Source organism: Fistularia commersonii, chromosome 29 (assembly GCF_037954325.1).
Source record: "Fistularia commersonii isolate RoL2024-O1a breed Wild chromosome 29, RoL_Fcom_v1.0, whole genome shotgun sequence".
Classification (NCBI taxonomy): domain Eukaryota; kingdom Metazoa; phylum Chordata; class Actinopteri; order Syngnathiformes; family Fistulariidae; genus Fistularia; species Fistularia commersonii.
This window is the reverse complement of record NC_141312.1, coordinates 4,001,700-4,020,436: the sequence shown is the minus strand read 5'-3', so window position 1 is coordinate 4,020,436 and position 18,737 is coordinate 4,001,700. Positions and strand designations below refer to the sequence as shown.

Genomic DNA, 18,737 nt, shown 5'->3' with positions numbered 1-18,737 from the left:
ACTAAGTTGTTTCTTTTTTTAATGCTATGAATTATAATGGGTCAAATGATCAAATCAGTGTTTAGATATGCACAGCACAAACATAATCGAAACACAACTCATATCCTAAACAACTATTGTGCCCTCATGGGATTGAAACCTGCATCAAGTCATTTAGATAAAAATGCGATTAATGGTGTTGAATTACCGAACAAGGCATTACATTTTCAACTGTCAGGGAAAAAAAACTCCTCAAAGCAACATGAAAGTCATCATAATTATGGATTTATTACATTTAGTTCCAATTAAACTCTTTTTTTGATGTAATGAATTCAATGTATATATAGGATTTGCAACCTGAATGTAAATTAATTTGACAAATGAAACCGGAATATCCTCAAATGGACTTAGTATTAACATTTGTCAAGTATAAATCCATTCAGTAGGGAAAAATGTCAGCTGTTAGTTTAAACAATGAATACAAGATATTTATGACAGTGCTGTTTCACCGCGGTCATTTCACAGGGTTTACAGATCCAACAGTTCACCTACCATCAATAAGTGAACCACATGGCAAGGTAATCTAATCAACTGGAGGTCTGCAGACCTTCATTTTCCCCGCAGAGAGCCCACCGAAAACAGGAAGCTGTGCTTGAGATGAAATGCCGTTTGCTGCTCGGCCGAGTTCACAATAGGAACAAAGGACTGGGCTGTCCGAAACCTTTCAGAACACAAGGATTTAAAAAAAAATAAGTCCATGGACACGACTCCACCCGAACACCCGAAGAGATTAGGTGGTGTTTACTTACAATATGTTCATATTCATGATAAATCTGTTTTAATATGTTACTTACTACATGAAAAACATGATGATTTGTCTGATTATTACCCTTCTTTCCACTGCCAGTAGAAACTTGCTCTTTAGTTTTACTACATAATGATGTGGATTTTGCAAAGCCCACATTAAGAAAGAAGAAAGTCCTGTGTATATGATGAAGTAACTTTCCCAAAACCCATTAATTACTGCACAAACACAAATGTCAATGCATCACAGGCAAATCGGGATCAGTTTGCATAACGGCGAATATGACCAGCTGGTCCATGCAGAGTCCGCCTTTCAGAAAATTGAGAACATTAGCTTGTAAGTACAGTGGATGTGTAGGATATAAGAAGACACTTTAAATACATGTTCGCTCTTCCTACTCATAGAACTCAGTTCTGATGCATTTTTAGTCATCCGTGATCAGTAGTGAGAACTCAAAAGAGGTTTGGGTAGAATCGCAATCCCTCAACAGAATCGTCCCTGCAGAGGTGACCCATCTTCTCAGCCAGCAACAACCTGAAGTGAGAATGCAGGAGCCATTGGGTGAGACATTAAGAAAGAAGGAGTGTTTATTGGTAAATAAGCAACATGAGTTCACAAACACAGTGAGCAGAGAAGTGCTGAGTTTTATGACATGGCACGGGATGATATCCAAACTATCATTGCTGGGCCAAAGCCTGATGCTCTGACCGAGTTATGTTAATATCACATTATTGAAACATGTTTTTGACATTGATTTAAATCATCTCTATGGTATACAAAAGTAACATTCCATAATAATAATAATAATAAATATAATGTTTTACAGAGACCAATCCCCTCTTGATGTCACATCATGCTTCGACATGTTGGCTATTAAAAATTACAAGATATCAGTTAGTCCATATCTGCTATGTACTGAAAAAGGATTACTTACCGCTCTTTGGAAAGAAGGACAGAAAGACCCAGAAGCTTTGCAAACTCCTCTGCTGTTAAAGAGCCTTTCTCAGACACCTGTTGAAAGAAAAGATGAGTATGAACCAGAGATCAGATTTTGATTGAAACAAGCAAGCTTTTCTCTGTATATTTTTTATATTTTATATATATATTTGAAAAGAAAAAAAAAGTATTTTTAAAATAAACACATACATACATATATATATATATATACACAATGATTTAGTCAAGAGGCATGTCATTAGCATGACGACTTTTTAACAGTGAACCTCACATTGTCCAGAGCAGAGGCGATCATTTCCTCTTCACTGTGAGACTGCAGCTGGACTACCATCACACCGCTGTCAAACACCCTTAGCCTATAAAACAGCACAAAACAGACCAAGAGGTGAGGGGCGAGAGTGTCAGAGTGTGAGCATGTGTGTATGTTTTTAAGAGGATAAAAATCAGGTCAGTATGGATGTAGTGAGACCAGCATTGTAATCAAGCTGTTGTTTCTGAGTAAACTTTGGGAAGTTACAGGAAATGGATAACACGTCCCACAACAGGAAACCAGGCAGGAAGAGCCTTCCTGATTCTTGTGTGAATACTCCCCTATTTTCTTTCAGTAACCTGACAGCCTGCTCCACACACATATGCACAAATAAATACATGATCATGTGCACAGATGTGTCAAATATAAAGGCAAGTGTGATTCAAACGCACCTCAGCGGGAGCTTTAATGATTCAGTCATCTTGCACGCATTTAGTAAGTCTTCTGGAGATAGAAGCTGTTGAAAGGAGGAAAAATGGATTTGAACTGGCCTCTAGAGATTTTTGAGTGAAGTGTTAACAAAAGAATGCATTGTCATCGGCAGTCACTCATGCTAGCAGGTAAAGCCGGGTGTTATGAAAACAAATATTAAAATATTCAGAACACAAGCCCCTCTGGATGAAGATATACTGCAAAATCAAGAATCAAGTCAGCTATGGAATATAAACAGCAAACTAAACAACAAAAGGAAACTATAGTAACTGTCATCTCCCTGCAATATAAGAAATTTTTATTGAATTTCTTCCTAATTTCTAGAGAGCTTGTTTCTAAGCTTTTGGCAATGTCTAGCTGATTTTGATCCCAGGGTGACTTTAAGATTGTTTCATCTGGGTTTGGGTCTTATTAGGAAAATTTCCTGCTCCTAATATTACAAAAAGACTTGTAGGGATTTTCAACCAAAACTACATCAGATAAAAAACATTTAAGACGAAGCAATATTTTTTTTTTTCCACTGAGAGATCCATGTCTGGTTATAAAAAAAACACACAGTGAAACTGTGTTTCACAATATCGATATAAACCACATGAACTGATACCAAGAAATTTCATATGATGAGTCCAGGCGTTCTTCTGGTTCAATCTTTTTACTGTTCTATTTGAGTACATTTATGCAAGTATTACCTCCATCCCTCTGGCTCGATTAACAAGACAGTACACCTCAGTAAGCGCCATCATGCCCCCTCTCTCCTGAAAAGGTAGTGAGTGGCAGGAATTGGTTAATTTTAAAAAGTAAAACTATGTCTATGATCATAACTTTAATAGAGTCTGGATTAAAACACCTTCCAAAGCAAACATAAATAATGCTCACCTCTAGAGGGGCCTGAAGCATATCTCCTAGCTGTTTGGCCAGCTGCATATGGTAATGTGTACCTGACCCATGTGTTTCCCTGGTGACAGGATTAGCAATGCCCATGCTCAGCAGGTACGATTTGAAGCGGATTGTCTATTAAGCAGAAAAAAAAACATCAAGCAAGCAAAAATTTACAATTTTAAAGTAGATGTAGATAAGTCATTTAATGGTCATACATGGTAAACAATTCAATTACGTTCATGCAGAGCAGAATGCCTGCTTGGAATGATAATACAATGACCTGATCAGACGTTCTGTCTTTAAAATACTGCCCTAGATGATCAAACCAGACACTGGTTCTGACACATCCGAAAGCCAAATATTAGTTAACAACATTAGCAAAGAAATTATTTGTAAATAATATGAGATCTTGATAACTGATCTCTATGCAGCTATGTGATTTTACACTGACTTATACAAACACAAACCTCTGAAATGCCAATATAGCAGTGACGTGCAGTCAGGGGAAGCAGGAGAGGCCGTGCCTCACTTTCAAATCTTGGTAAGAAGATTAAAGAAAAAAATATGTAAAATTAAAAAAAAAATTAAATGGTTATATTTATCAGTGATTTACACTATAAATGTATTTTTCATTTAACTTCACCAGTTTTAGATTTTTTTTTTCTAAAACTGTATGTGCGTTACTCGTGTCTTGTGCTGAGTGATCATAAAACGGCTGCAAAGAGCCACTAAGTGAGGCACGCAGTTCTCCTGCCTCATGACAGGTGTGCCCCACCAGCCACGAACCTCCCTGCATGTCACTGCGCTATAGATATGTCAATCAGGATATGAGCATGGCTATCACTAAAAGGATACATTTGCAAGATACATGACAATCATTTTTACCCAAACAATTGTAATGCTTTAAATATTCAACAGATTTGCAAAAATGTTTGTGCATGGGCTTATGAGTGAAAAGCAGTCTTATTCACACATGCACTTTTTAACTCGGATAAATAGCTTTCTCTGATTGTTTCTGATTAAGCCAGTGAGGTTCTTACCTCATCCTCAGTTATATCCCCCTGCTTCTCTTTGATCTTGTTTGCAATCGATCTTGACAGCTCTACCATCTCTTTGGCCTTTTAAGATATATCAGACAGATTTTCTGCCATAAAGCAGGCCTTTCATACACGACTATAGTGCTAATTATTCATAGTCACAAAACAAAAAAATGGCCAATGTAGAAAAGCACATTTCAATATAAAAATTGTTTTACCTTCACCATAAGCTTACTGAGATCTTCAAATGCCTGAAAAAAAATCGAAATTGGTAACTTAACAAAAAGGAACCTCTGTTTAATTCGCTGCACATTCTCCTCAATTCATTTACGTCTTTAACACTGTTTAAAAACAAGAGTTTGAGGATACTCAAGTCACATCGACATTGATTCATATTATATCCTGTATGTAAATTTTTGTAACAAAGTGTAAAGAAACTCATTACATATCCAAGTACTTCATATAATGCATCAAACGGGAAACGTGTAGTCAATGACAGATTAAATCTGAGTGTAGTTGTTCAATAAAGCATGTTTTTCTTTAGGCTTGAAATCACTTTCACAGTTAGTGTCCCCAGCTTGAATTGACTCCAGCAGTGAAGAGTTTTTACATTTCAAACAAATAAAAATAGAACAAATACATTATTTGAACTTCTCAAATGACTCAAAAATGTTCCAAAATGAGTTTTTCAAACTTCAGCAGGGTAATTTGACTGTCTTTCCATTTCTAATGCCATATTTTGGACAAAGCTCAACAAGTCAATACCACACACCTCCCACAATTCTATTTCTAACAGTCAATTTTCACTGTTGCTGCTTAACTTTACCTCAGAGATGTTTTTGTCTGTTTCTTTCCTTCTCTCCTCTATTTTCCTCTCAATTCCAACAATCCCCACAGCACGTGTTCTTCCTGCCTGTGTGACCATGAAGGAAAGGAAAACACTCCAAGTGAGAATTCAGATAACTCTGGTGAGCGATTATCATGGTTTTGCAGCACGACAGATGTAAGACCTGCTACGTGGTTTGCCAGGGTGAGCTCAATGCACACTTATAAGACAATAATCCCACTCAAAACATGTATAATTAAACTATTTAGTCTTGATTTATTTCATAAATTCTAAATCCCCTCACATCTAAAGTGCATTTCTTTATGATTAGATATTGGGAGATGCCACTATTAGTCATACTGATAATACTTATATGTATATTTTCGGTAAAGATACTGCTGAAAAGTACATAAATAAATTAAGAACGATGGATTGTGAAAGAAATTGCTGACTGATGAGAGAGAGAACACAACTGGAAATGCTAATGAAAGTCTACTGACGCCAACTGCTGTAAGATCTCACAGAACAAGAAGACGAAGAACAAAAGCATGTAGTGCAAAGGATTACTTCAAGATGCTTAAAAAAGCATTAAATATGTACAAAGAAACATAACCTAATGAACATAGTAAAATGTCTGAACACAGAATTGGCTGCTGTGGTACTTGATGCCACATTCTGCCTTTTCACTAATCAACATCAATACTAACAGTAACGGGAAAAACGGCTTGTCAGTAACAGGAACACTGGCTCTGCAGCTTTTTATAAAACCCTAAACAAACTTACGTTTCTTTATTCAGACAAATGAATATAATGACAACACTGCCATCCTGTGGCACATAGCCTGAACTGACACTCATATGGTAACGTATGTCACAATTTAACAGGGAAGCAATATGACTTGTCTAGATGTGATCAAATTATGTTGAAATTAACTATATAAGCATCTGGCATCTGAATTAAAATGTCTTCATTCAGTTTCAAACCTGAGAACCAATTCCCGAGGAGATAGGCTGTGAAACTGGTGTATTCTCCCATCTCTTCTGGGTCATTTCCTCAGTTAGTCTTCTGTAAAACTGCGAGCAAAATATTGTTGTGGGACAGAAAAAAATAAAGATCAAGCACAAACTCTGTCTGAGGAAGGTTCATTTAATTGTAAGGAAAGAGCACCAACTGCTTAACTAAAAGACTTCATAACACTACCTCAATCTGCCCATGTTCTTTAAAGGACAACTTGATGTAGGAGTACTTGCTTTGCTGGTATGGGCCAGGTTCTTTGTTGGCAGGTGCAGGGTGCAGGTGTACAACTATTTTTGCACTACCAAAGAAAAAAATACCAGGACCATGTTAAAATGATTTCCTGATGATTAAGATCACAGCTAACAACCCTTAACACACAGAGCACATGATTTCCCTAAGTGCTGCAATATGCTTTTACAGTGTGATCGATTTGCAAATAATTCACAAGAAGACAACCACGCCCCAAAAGTGATTTGTTTTGAGGATTGTGATAGATGATTTAAACTTTAGAAAAGGCTAGCCTTGATTTCAGATACATTAAAAAACAGTTTTACTACAACTTCTGAACTACAACTTCAGAAAAGAAAAAAAGGCTCTGGACTGTCTGCATCTTCATGCATGTGTGTTTGTTTGTTTGTTTGTTTGTGTGTGTGTGTGTGTGTGTGTGTGTGTGTGTGTGTGTGTGGTCATCCTAATAGGTCCATCACCCCCAGTAGTGCAGGCTTTGTGTGTTTCAGATGATAAATCTATTAGCATATGAGCGCTTTGTTAGATAACAGGTTTTGTTTGACAAAGAAGCACAAGTGAGGAGTGGAAACTTGGAGATAAGAAGCTGTGGTACATAGTGGGGCCGGATAGGGTACTACATTAGTACATAATGTCCAATACTAAAATCCTGGTCTTCATTTCTGTGGTTAAAAATCTGCTTTTAAATCACAACTTCTGTTTGGTGACACTCACCTCCTTCCTATTCCTGCAGCCTGTTCTTCAAAGAAGAGGATCTGTGACAGGGGCAGGGCAATGCAACACTCCTACGAAAAAAAAGAGAAAATTTGATTCAGAAGAGATTAATCACACCTTAATTTTACACTCATATATCTAGTGATTGCTACTCTCTCACGTGATTTTTACTGTCCCTCCAGATCAAACGATGAGTACTTAACAAGGCAACTCCAACATCCAGCTTGGCCTGAAAGAACAGAGGGAAAACATTAAGTCCAACTGTCAAATCAACATTTTGCTCACATTTACAGACTGAAAAACAACTTATAAAAAAATAGAATATTCCAATCTGCATGAGCTAGATTGTGTGCAAAGTTGTTTTGTTTTCTTTTGTATTAGTTTCATTAAGGTTTTTCAAAGGACTTGGTAAATAATTACATAGCAGTTTGGACTTTGTAAATAATGTGACATTTTCTAACGCTTCAACTTATGGGATATTTAAAAAGGCAAAAAAGTGAAATATCATTCGATTCTAACAAAGCAATCAATATGTAGGGACATTGCTGTTACTAATGAATCATTATGTACATGTAACGATAAGGGTACTGATAGTCGAATGGGTAGAAAAAATATGCAATTCATTTTTTTAAGCCTGGATTTTGCAGGTTTTCGTATCTCATAATGTCTGGACTCGCACTTTTGTGCTGCATCAAAGTCGGAAAGGCAATCGGTTTACAGTTTCGGCAACATTTAGTCTGCTTTACTGTGTTCATGTATGGGCTATAAACTTTTCAAACAGTCGGGTTTAAGACAAAACTGTACCTTGTCATCACCGTCATACAGTCGGACACCTCGCTGCTGGATCACTAGCGTCTCATTTATTTCTAAGAGTCCATTAGACCAAGAAAATCGGTCCATTTTATTATTTGGAAAACGTCTTAATTCCACTCTCCACCTCGGGGGCGACTTTTTGTGTTTACTTCCTGTCCAGTGTCTAAAAAATTAGCCTGATGTTGCCTGACAAGAAAGTTGAAAACGTTCATTTAAATATATTTCCCCACCCATTAAATTAATATCTTATTTATCCTTACTTTATGATATTTTAAAACATCATATCTAAATCAGAAATGTTGCAATGCTGTTTTTTTTAATGCAATTCAATTCACTGTCATTTCAGTCAGGCTGTCCTGGATGGGTCCTTTGCGGAATTGACGTTACAAGCGCCAGCTGTCAATTTAAGCTAGCATCACTGCTATCTTAGCGCGTTGTCATGCGATATTTTCTATTTTTCCGTCTCAGTATCGCTTTTTGCCAGTCGGGAATGCCACAGAATATTGAATGAGCTCGAATACTAATATTTTCCGTGCTTTTAATTGTAGTTTCGTTGGACTGGACGGGATTGAGGTAGCTGTACTAGGGTAGCTTGTTGTTAGCAACGGAGAGAACTGTGACATTCTGCAGACACATAATAGCCCTTTTTAGTTGGGAGTCATTGTTCACTGGGAAAAAGCGAGTTTCTATTTAATACTGTGAAGACCATGCAGATTTATAATAGAACTAATTATTTATTGTTAATATTTACCACTTTGAAAGATGCTTGCGGTGTATTATGAATTTTGTCCAGTAACATCGGGCCTTAGCGTCAAATACTTCGATATATCCGAATGCAATTCATCATAGAGTTCCCTGTCTGTGTGTCTCTGAGAGTTCGCTTTATCAAGTAAATAGTGTTATAATTGTTATAATATAAGTGAGTAACGTTTGTTTAAGTCATAAACATGGATAAAAAATCATTTGACATTGTCTTGGATGAAATAAAAAAGGTAAGAGTTCCTTTAAAAGTATAAGATAAAGTCCCTTTATCTGTCAAAATAAAAGCGGAAATAGTGAGACATTTCAGTCATGTAATTCCTATTCCTGTGTTTCAGTGCGTCATGACTGATCAACGGATCAAAGCCATTGAACAGGTGCATGGATATTTCTCCAGTGAACAGGTAACTGCCCTCAATCGGAAAACAATTACGTATTGTTGCCCTTGCAGAGGCAAATCCTAAATCGTTCAGTTTATAGGTGTGCAGTCTAACTGGTTTGTCAGTTGTATGTTGTTGTTGGACTATTTGGATAATCATCTTTGTATCAGAATAGATGAGTTGAAATTGATAATTATTGGTTATTATTTGATCATTATTAATACTCTTCACATTGTTACAATGCTTTCAATAGTTGTCTCTGTAATTTCAAAACTTTCATATTATTTTGTTACTTATATATATTGATCGTACATTGAAAAATTGTCCCTCACTTACATAGCACTTACATATAACATTTCAAGATTGGAAGCCATCTGCAAGTTGTATGGCAGTTCACGTGTCTCTGTAAAATACTTGAAACTCAAGTTTTTAATTTAGCTTAATGGAACGGGCTCTGGAGAGCCACGTCGGTTGAAAAAATTAAAAATGATGAGCAGACCTGAAAAATATGTGCCGGTGATTTCTCTGCAGAGTGACATGCGCATCCATGAGGCACAACAGATGCAGTGGTGTTTTTTCTAGTGTGAGGTTTAAATTGTTTATGTCTAAAACATCTGCAGGTGATGGAGATATTGAAATACTTCTCATGGGCAGAACCCCAGATTAAAGCAGTTAAAGCTCTACAGAATGTGAGTCAAGTGGTCTTGCTTTTTAATTTTCTCTACAAACAACACTGGTGTGTTTTGTCTTTTTTTTAACTTTAGTAGCTATTATGCATATTTTTGTTCATGCCGTTTTTGCCCCCAGTGTAAAATCTTTAGCCATAACTTGTAAATAGCTATAGTTAAGTCTAGTATATTTAAAATGTATATTAGGACTCAAATTTGTGCTACAAATGTATCAATCTCATTTTTGTTTGTGTCTTCTTCAAATTTTGAAAAATATCTCAATTTTGTCGCTCAGAAAATGGTTGCCATCCCTACCACAAAGGTTGCCAATATTCTGAACTGCTTCACATTTACAAAGGACAGACTAATTGTGCTGGAACTGATAGCCTTGTGAGTATATGTAGTTTATTGCAGTTTTAACATATCTTCCTCTATTGGACATGATGTGCTTTGGTCGTTGGTGTGGTAGCATGATGGTCATCTTATCTCTGACCCAAACAGGAACATTTCAGATGCTCAAAACTTCCGTCCTGTGGACGATCTGTTTCGCACACACTTGTCGGAAAAGAAGCGGGCTCGCAGGATATTGGAACAGGCAAGCAGAAATCTTTCAAATTCACATAAACACTGCTATACTTTCTGAGTAGTTGTGATGGACTTTTTCCCCAATGTCATGTGTTTCACTTGGATCACCTCAGTCTCTTTTGCAACCCTTATATCCCAAAAAATACATCTGTTGCATTCCTGTGTCTTTTAGTGACATCTACAGGCCCAAGCGATATATGCAATTACAAAAGAATGATAGACCCCTCTCAAAAATGGGTTTATGTTTTTATGGGTCTATGTATATTCTTGTACATCCATAACCGCAAGTGCAATTTTGAAAACATGACTACTTCTGTCTTAAAAGGTATGCAAGGTTGGTTGCAAGGCTCCTGTGGCCATGATCTCTTCCTGTGGAATGATACCAGGAAATCCATATCCCAAAGGCAGACCCAGTCTGGTCACGGGAACATTCCCAGTAAGCAAACATTTTGGAGAGCATCTTATTTCTAAGGATAGTCATAATCCTCAAGCAAAGTCACCTTTTTATACTGTAGTGAAATTTTTATGAAAATTCACTTGCTTTCAGTTTTATATCAGTTATGAACATAGTTAAGCCCACCACTGATGTAGCCTTTATCAATATAATTTCTGTAGACTATAAAGGTGACTAACAGAGAGCAGATCTCTGTAAAATAAAAATGTTTATTTAAAAAGCCATGGGATTCATATTGAAAGTAGATAGCAATGTTTAGACAGTTTTCTTTTTTCTCAATAATAATTCTAAACTTCAAGTGAAGTTGTTTGAAATGTTTCTATTTTTTTAATAATCGCAGGGAATCCCTCCAATTAAAAAAGAAGGAGAAAAGAAGGATGACTTCTCTAGCAGCATGGAGGGGAAAGGAATTGCAGCTCGGATAATTGGACCTTTCAAACCTGTAAGTATTTAAAAAGCCATTGGAAGCGGGGGTTAAATAATACCACAATGCTCCATAATATCATGACTGATTGGTAAATCCTGACATGGCTAATGCATTAAGCTGGCCCAACACTAGAGGATTATCGGACAATTTCTGGAACTGATTGTATTACCTGATGGTTGAGGGGTAGTTCCGGATTCCAGGCCAGACTGAGCAAATTATCTGTCCCAGTTTTCCAACTGTGTGACGGGTGTGTATTTAGCATTATACATATGAGTGTAGCTAGCTGAGGACAGTGACCCTGTTTGAGGTTCTTTTTTCTCAAGTTATTTTTCACGACTACAATTTCTGTATTAACCAAAGCTTTTGGAATTGCCACTCTGTTATGTGGTTGCTAAAGATGTCCAAATCCTATATATATATCCTTACTCAGTTGTGTGTGTGTGTGTGTGTGTGTGTGTGTGTGTGTGTGTGTGTGGGGGAGGTGGGGTGGGGGCGTCTTCTGACAGTTGTACCATAAAAATGTCACAAACAATCGCCAGACCAGTAGTCTCTCATGTTTATCAGCTTGGTAATTTTTTTCAAATACTCTAGTGTTGAGCATGCATTCCTTAAATATGGTGAAATATTCAGTCTACAAATTTGAACGGTGCCATGTCTATGCTAGTAAGTAGCTAAGGGGGGAGCCAAACATGGTGATGAATGTATAAAGAACCATGGGCTAAAATGTGATGTTTTTTTTGGTAATGACTTACCATTTAGTTTTTTTGAATTTAGCGAAACATAAAAAAAAAAATTGGCTGATAATCGTAAGTTAACTAAATTGTGTGTCATGTATTTTCTTTTTACAGTTCCCTTCAACCTACAACCCACATCGGCCAGTGCCCTACCCTATACCCCCATGCAGACCTCATGCCACCATTGCACCAAGTAAGAAACAACACACTGCAGGAATTTTAGTCCTAATTTATTTATCCCGTCTTAAGAACCACATCATGGTGCTGTTGAGGAAATTATCCTTTTTTTTTTTTTTTCCATAATTTTTTAATTAGAACTACTTGATGCAGGCTGGGCCTGATAGCAGCATATCTCAGTGATAAGGCGTGTAGGATTGTGTGGTGGACATTGTTAATATTTGCAACTGCTACTCAGGTGCGTACAACAACGCAGGCCTTGTTTCTATGGGAGGGGTCATAACAGCCAACGTGCCCCCTCCCCCCTACAACTCTACCCACAAAGTAGCAGGTATGGCTCAATGGAAAAATGGGAATGCGTGCTTGTGTGTGTGAGAGCAAATAGACTTCTCAAAGCTTGCTGCCTAAGAGCCTGGCATGCTGCTCTCATGCGCTTCTCCAGTTTAATGCCTTCATCAGGTGCAAAATGTGCTTCTTATGCCTATTTAAGTGCACTGAGTGACCAGAAAAATAAACGCACTGTACTTTTCAATGCAATCTAGTGCAACAATCATGTGCTCTAGATTCTATGAATTTGATTTCAAGCTGTTGATCATGTTTAGGGTAGATATTAAAATGTATCTTTGGTTTTCTGTGTAAATGAGATGGATTAGAATGAAAACATCTGCTAAAATAATTAAATCCAACTCCACACTGCTAGAAAATAAAGCCCAGAGTAAGTATTATAGAATGGGGTAAGTAGCATTTTTGTGACTGTGCAGGTGTTTGCTTTTTGGTCAGTCAGTGTAGATTTGTGTTCTGTGAGGATGGGTCTATGGTTTCCTGAACCTGAAATAGATTGATACTAATGCCATTAGTCATCTTTCTGGATTCACGCTGCTTGCAGCTTGAGCACAAGCATCTAACATGCATTGCTTGGATTAACTTGTTTATTGAGATTTTCTGTTTTGACCTTTGATAAACCAGTTCTTTGGGTACTTTTGGGAGATATGTGAAGAACAAGTTTGATGAGGATGTCAAATTTCTGTTACAGACAAAAAGGCTGTAAAAGTTACATGTTACCAAATTATCACTGATTAAACACCAAAAAATTAACCACAGCAGGTTATAACACAAAACAATCAGGATGAAAAAAAAAAAATTCAAAACCAAACACACACATTTTTAGTCCCGTACTCTTAACTCTCAATATCCAACCATTTAAACAGGTTTCTAGAATGCTGATTATGGGTTTCAATTATTCATTCAGAAATAAGAAAGACTTACAAACAGATGACAAACTGAAAACATCAGACTACTTCATAATGGAGAAGTTTTAAAATGATGAAAATCTGCAGTTACTATAGACCAGGCCTGGCCAACCTGTGGCTTCCGAGCCGCATGCGGCTCTTAAGTGCATGTCGAATTTTGTGTTTGTGTGTTTTTTACTTGTGCAATCGCGTGTCGCATCCGGGGTTCTCTGTGCACAGCAAAAAAAACCACACATATACAAAAATTGACATAAACGTGAGAGCCGCTTGTGGCTTGGGAGCCACAGGTTGGCCAGGCCTGCTATAGACTATGAATCAACATTGGGAAAAACAATTTTCATTACAAAACAATCACACAACAATTCACCATTCACAATCTTCTTGCCATGTGCATGTATATTAAATCCCAAAATATAAACAAGATACTGAATGTGTGACTTCTTCAGTCAGGACTTGGCCACTCTGTCAAGCCCATTTTACATATATGTTCTGGGCAGGACAAAACTTATGAAGGGCCAGCAGTGTTAACTAGATGTGTCTACTAAACTGGCTTGTGCAGTTACCAGCATCTCAGCTTTTTACAAGGGCATTGACAGGTCATAGAAAATAAGTCCAATCAGACACAAAGGAATCATACCAGTGTGCTATTTGCATTGATCTCATATGTTTTGATGGTAGAAACTAGTGAGTTTCAAATTTTTGCAGAATAAATTTATCGTTGCAAATCTTTAGTGTAAGCTGGCCTTAATACTGTAACTTGCATTGTTTGTGTCCAAATTATTGAAATCACAGGGTAGGAATGCTACATTGCCTTCAATAGGTGGATAACAAATGCCGATTGGAATTGGCTGAGACCAGCAATATTTGAATTGAGTATGCCTCAATTGTGATGCAGCCCAGGTTTTGAGTGTGTTAGGAATTTCAAAGGTACACTCTTCCAGGGAAAGGATATAAAAATGAATTTATGAATTATTGACCTGGCAAAGATTATGAAATTTTAACAGACCACTTATTTCAGCTCGACAACCTATTTCAGTGTGTGCCTAAATTTTTCTTTGTTCCTCCAATGAAAATCAATTCCTCTGATGAAATATATATATATATCCTGATGTTAGGTGTCTCATCCAGGAGAAACATACCCCAATTTAAGGCAAAAAGACTGGTCGCCTGAATAGATCAAATGTTACAACGTGGTCAGGCAGTTCTGAGATTTCAGACTGGGTTAGGGTCTATACAGCTTTGTGTTTCCAAAGCTGTATAGATAAATATCAAGATAAATTTAGGCTGTGCAGTTTCCTCAACGTGGTACCGTTCTTAGTCTTTTTCCCCATTACACTAAAAAGAAATTCACTTAAATTTCTTCCACGGTTTTTCCCCAACTTATCAACTAATTTTAGCCATTCTAATCTCTTTCTGCTGCCAGGTTACACTAAACCAGGCAATCCTCAGAACACCACACCTGGAGTCAACAGTGGGCCGCTGCTAATCCATCATGGGTCCACACCCTCTACCCCTGTTCCATCCCAGTCTTCTTCAACTCAGCCAGCTCCTACAACCCCCATCACACCAGTTTTTCCAGGAATGGTACCCTCTCACAACCCAAATGCCCCGTCTCCATCCCCTGCTCCATCCCCTTCTGTCATCAAAGCGGGCCCACAGACTCCCACAGGCCAAGCTACACCTACCCCCTCGTCTGTCATTAAAGCCCATACCCCTTCAGGTACCCCTTGTGGAACCCCTGTTCCTGGTAGTGGGGGATTCCCTTCCCCCTTCCATGGTGTTTCCAGACCAGGCACCCCTGCTACCTCCCGCAGCGGCCCAGATGCCCTCTCTCAACTGAACTCCATGGGCTCCGCTCAGCAGAAGATTTTTACTCAGTCCGCAGACCACCAGTCAGGACCCACAATCCATGGCATCCCCCCACAAGCAGGTAACCTTTCAGGGTCGGTGATTCGAAGTTACACCCCCTCCGGATCACAATCTCACACTCCTGGACCTTCCACTCCAGTAGCTCCGAGCTGTTCCACCCCAGGCCTCAGCCACAAACCTTCCCCAGTCCTTTCTGCACAAGCCCAGGCTGCCATGGGGCCACCGGGGGCCCTTCAAATTGAACAGCAGCGCGCTGCTTTGAATAGACACACCGGCGGTAGCAGCAGTGGCAGTAACAGCCCTGTCCCCTCTGCTTTCAAGGGAACTTCTCGCTGTGGCACACCGTCTGTTAGCTCTCTGGTGGTACCAGGATCTGCGCAGGCTGCCCTGGCTCGTTCCTTGGGTCTGTCACATCCCTCAGGTTCTCCTCAAGTGTCTCTCCCCAGTCCTGTAACGATCACCAGCCTCCAAGCTCTGTCTTCCAGCCCAACACCATCGCATTATCCAGGCCTGTCCCCCTTCCCTTCTCTCTCTTCTTCACTACCTCCTTCCACAATTCCCTCATCATTGTCTGCAATGCCTCCTTCAACCAACATTTCCAACCACCCTCCAACCACCATCTACCCAGGCCTGGCTCCCAGTGCTGCCCCAAATGCAGCCTCCCCTTTCAGCCTAGGACTCACCTCTGCCCCCTCTATATTCCCAGGCCTTCCGCCTGGTCCTAGTCCCGCTGCCTTTCCAGGCTTGGGGGTTTCAGGAGGTCATGGCCCAGGAAGCCCTGTGTTGTCTTCATTCATGGGGCTGCCGGGAGCCACTCCATCTTCCGTTGCATCAGTTGCACCCCTGCAAGCTGCGGCAGCAGTGGCCGCTGCGGCAGCTGGGGTCCCATCATCATCACCGGTTTTACCAGGCTTTGCATCCGCCTTCAGTTCTAACTTCCAGCCCGGGTAAGTCCAACCTACATGTCATAATATTTTTTGGAAATAAATGTAATCATTTATTTTGCCCGAATAGTTCATTTTATTCTTCAACTAAAAAAAAAAATCAACGCAGTCAGTAAATCCCAATCCAATCATTAAGGGTTTTTGGACCTCAATAGAAGAGGACAAAAGGAAACAGGAAGGGTTTGTTTTTGGCCATACACATTTTAAAGTGACAGTAATGTGTCCCCTTGCAAATATAGTGGTGGATAAAATATCAACATCAGTCATCTTAATTAGTTTTCTACTTCAGTTGTGAGGAAATACTCTATTGAACTCTGCTCTAGGAGTGTCAAGATTGGACTTTAGCTGACACAGTCCATCATATAACAATGTAGAGCCATATAGTTTATGTGTTTGTCAATGGATGTGTTCTAAGAACGAACTTTACCCGATATCTGAGGCTTTAAAGTCATACCTATTGTATGAGTCATGTTTACATGTAAGAGCAGCAATAGACGCAAAGCGGTGGTGTAAAATCAAAAATATCAAATTTAGGGTGTTGCATGTTACGTAACTGCACACTTTTCACATACAAGTTTTCATATTGACGTTGAATAAAAAATACAGTTGATTTTTTTTCAAAATTATGTTTAAACTGCATCTTTTTCTTGTATTCAAATTTAAAACTAGCAGAAGTTGGTTGGATTAAAAAATGAATAAATTAATGTAGAATGGTGCAATATAAAATACTGCCTTTCAGTTCTCTCACAGTGACTATTATATGTGTCCAAGGTTAAGCAGTGGACTCCAGGCTCCAGGGAGCAGCGGCTTTCCCAGCTTGCTCTCCTTTCCTGGCGTGCCAGGCTTCTCTCCGTCTGCCTCTCCGGCTGCCCTGGGCGGCCTCCACAACCCCACCATGCAGTCCGCCTTGCTGCAGGTATTTTCACGAGCCATTTGTATAACAGTTTAATTTAAAAATAAATAAATAAAGCTAATTATGTTTTTCTTGTGTTTTTTTTAATTTTTTTTAGGCCCATCCTTCACCTGGTTTGGAGAGCTTTCCTCCTCAGCCCAATACCTTCACTAACTACCCCCCAGCACCAGGAAACCCCTTCCCCCTCCAACCAGGCTTGCACCCTCAGTTAGGTTGGCAGTGAAACCGGTGGTTGTGAAACATTTAGTATTTTCATATGACTGGCTAGTCATGTACACCTTTGCCATACATTTGCAGTTAACTGAACTGTGCATAGCTATTGAGGTTTATGAAAGTGTAAACAGAAATTATCCACTGTAACAGACAACAACTAAATTAGTAGGAGGGAGATGTGATATTTCTTTTGTTATTAATAGTTAAAAGTTGTAAATATCAGTTATGCTTTACAAGTAGACTGTGTTCTTTTTGTTAGCTGCCTATGGCTGTTTTGATCAAGTTTGGAATTATACTGGGAATAATGAACTGTAGAAAATTTGAAACATTTACATGAAATTATGTAATGAATTGACAATATTCCTGAATTCATTGTCTTGCATTGTTTAATCTCAGTTGTATCATGAGTATCTGATTGATTGAATGAAATACTGAATGGCAGGGCATTTTTACCTGATAAATGGCGCATTGGACTCAACTGCACGATCACATTTGTGATTATAATTGTGCTTTTAAGGGCGGTCTGTACACCAAAAAAATGCATTTTGGCCACGTGTCTGTTATTTTAGTAAGAATGTGGTCAGCAGTTTACTGTGATTCACAAGTTGTATGTTTACAAAGTTAATTTGAAAGATGCAACACTGTCAGTGCTGATTACTGGATATGACCAGACAAACTGTATGCAGATGCTTTTGTTTTGTTGTCTTTTTAAATGTTGAATAATTATTCTTCTTTAATACTTCAGAGATATTGAAAACTGTAATGTTCCCTGATTTACTGTACACCTCCACATGACCCTCAGGGGTGGTTCATGAACAGTTACTTCATCCTTTCAAAAGTATGTCTCTTTGTTTTTTCCCTGTTTTTACATTGCAACAAATGTATTTTTTTTTTGTCAGTAAACTGCTGGGACCATGTCATGAAACCTTCTGACTACATAAAATTTCTCCCTTAATGAAAAGTTTTTATACATTTTCCATTGAATACTGGACTGATTTAAGTAGAATCAATTGCATACAGTTTCTTAGACGATTTCAAAGCCCTGCAGGTAAAACTGTTGGTAATAGAGAGAAGGCCTTTCAAATTGAAATTGCTTTTATTTATTTGTTTCGGGTAAACACAGATTGCAATGTGGGAGTAAAAGAATTCTACATGTGAATTGCCTGCTAACACAATCGGAAGATTGTGGTCAGCTTTCACACGCAAGCTATTTCCGTTTCTGTTTTATTATTCATATTCATAAGTATGTCTTTATTTTCCAAGGGTCACTCTGTGAACACAACTCAGACCTTTGACTTGGTTTTCATGTTTGAAAAACTGAAGTGTCAATTGATATTTGCATTTAAAGG

At 38.4% G+C, this 18,737-nt stretch overlaps 2 protein-coding genes across 3 annotated transcripts; one reads left to right on the top strand and one right to left on the bottom strand.

Annotated features, from left to right (window-relative positions):
• Nucleotides 1–248: 248 nt before the first annotated feature.
• vps36 (vacuolar protein sorting 36 homolog) lies at nt 249–8,158 on the bottom strand. The gene is made up of 14 exons (XM_086176931.1): nt 8,007–8,158; nt 7,363–7,431; nt 7,203–7,273; nt 6,426–6,540; nt 6,209–6,298; nt 5,226–5,312; nt 4,618–4,650; nt 4,403–4,480; nt 3,360–3,494; nt 3,173–3,238; nt 2,444–2,508; nt 2,013–2,097; nt 1,719–1,795; nt 249–1,318 (listed from the first exon to the last, which is right to left on the bottom strand). Exons 1-14 carry the CDS (start codon nt 8,100–8,102, stop codon nt 1,237–1,239), a joined length of 1,149 nt encoding a protein of 382 aa, XP_086033057.1. The 5' UTR covers nt 8,103–8,158; the 3' UTR covers nt 249–1,236.
• Nucleotides 8,159–8,386: 228 nt separating this feature from the next.
• Nucleotides 8,387–17,544, top strand: proser1 (proline and serine rich 1). 2 transcript variants are annotated; one of them, XM_086177526.1, is made up of 12 exons: nt 8,387–9,007; nt 9,113–9,178; nt 9,775–9,843; nt 10,118–10,212; nt 10,324–10,417; nt 10,733–10,843; nt 11,202–11,303; nt 12,137–12,215; nt 12,438–12,530; nt 14,873–16,265; nt 17,034–17,178; nt 17,273–17,544. In XM_086177526.1, exons 1-12 carry the CDS (start codon nt 8,963–8,965, stop codon nt 17,396–17,398), a joined length of 2,418 nt encoding a protein of 805 aa, XP_086033652.1. In that variant the 5' UTR covers nt 8,387–8,962; the 3' UTR covers nt 17,399–17,544. The 2 variants fall into 2 exon arrangements, with proteins under 2 accessions (XP_086033652.1, XP_086033653.1); XM_086177527.1 differs by lacking the exon at nt 12,438–12,530.
• Nucleotides 17,545–18,737: the final 1,193 nt, after the last annotated feature.

Coding starts and splice junctions, on each gene's coding strand:
- vps36 (XM_086176931.1), bottom strand. CDS start 8,102: ATGGACCGATTTTCTTGGTCTAATGGACTCTTAGAAATAAATGAGACG. Junction 2,509..3,172: donor ATCGAGCCAGAGGGATGGAG/GTAATACTTGCA, acceptor TCCTTTCAACAG/CTTCTATCTCCAGAAGACTT. Junction 1,796..2,012: donor TCGCCTCTGCTCTGGACAAT/GTGAGGTTCACT, acceptor TTCTTTCAACAG/GTGTCTGAGAAAGGCTCTTT.
- proser1 (XM_086177526.1), top strand. CDS start 8,963: ATGGATAAAAAATCATTTGACATTGTCTTGGATGAAATAAAAAAG. Junction 9,008..9,112: donor TCTTGGATGAAATAAAAAAG/GTAAGAGTTCCT, acceptor CCTGTGTTTCAG/TGCGTCATGACTGATCAACG. Junction 17,179..17,272: donor TGCAGTCCGCCTTGCTGCAG/GTATTTTCACGA, acceptor AATTTTTTTTAG/GCCCATCCTTCACCTGGTTT.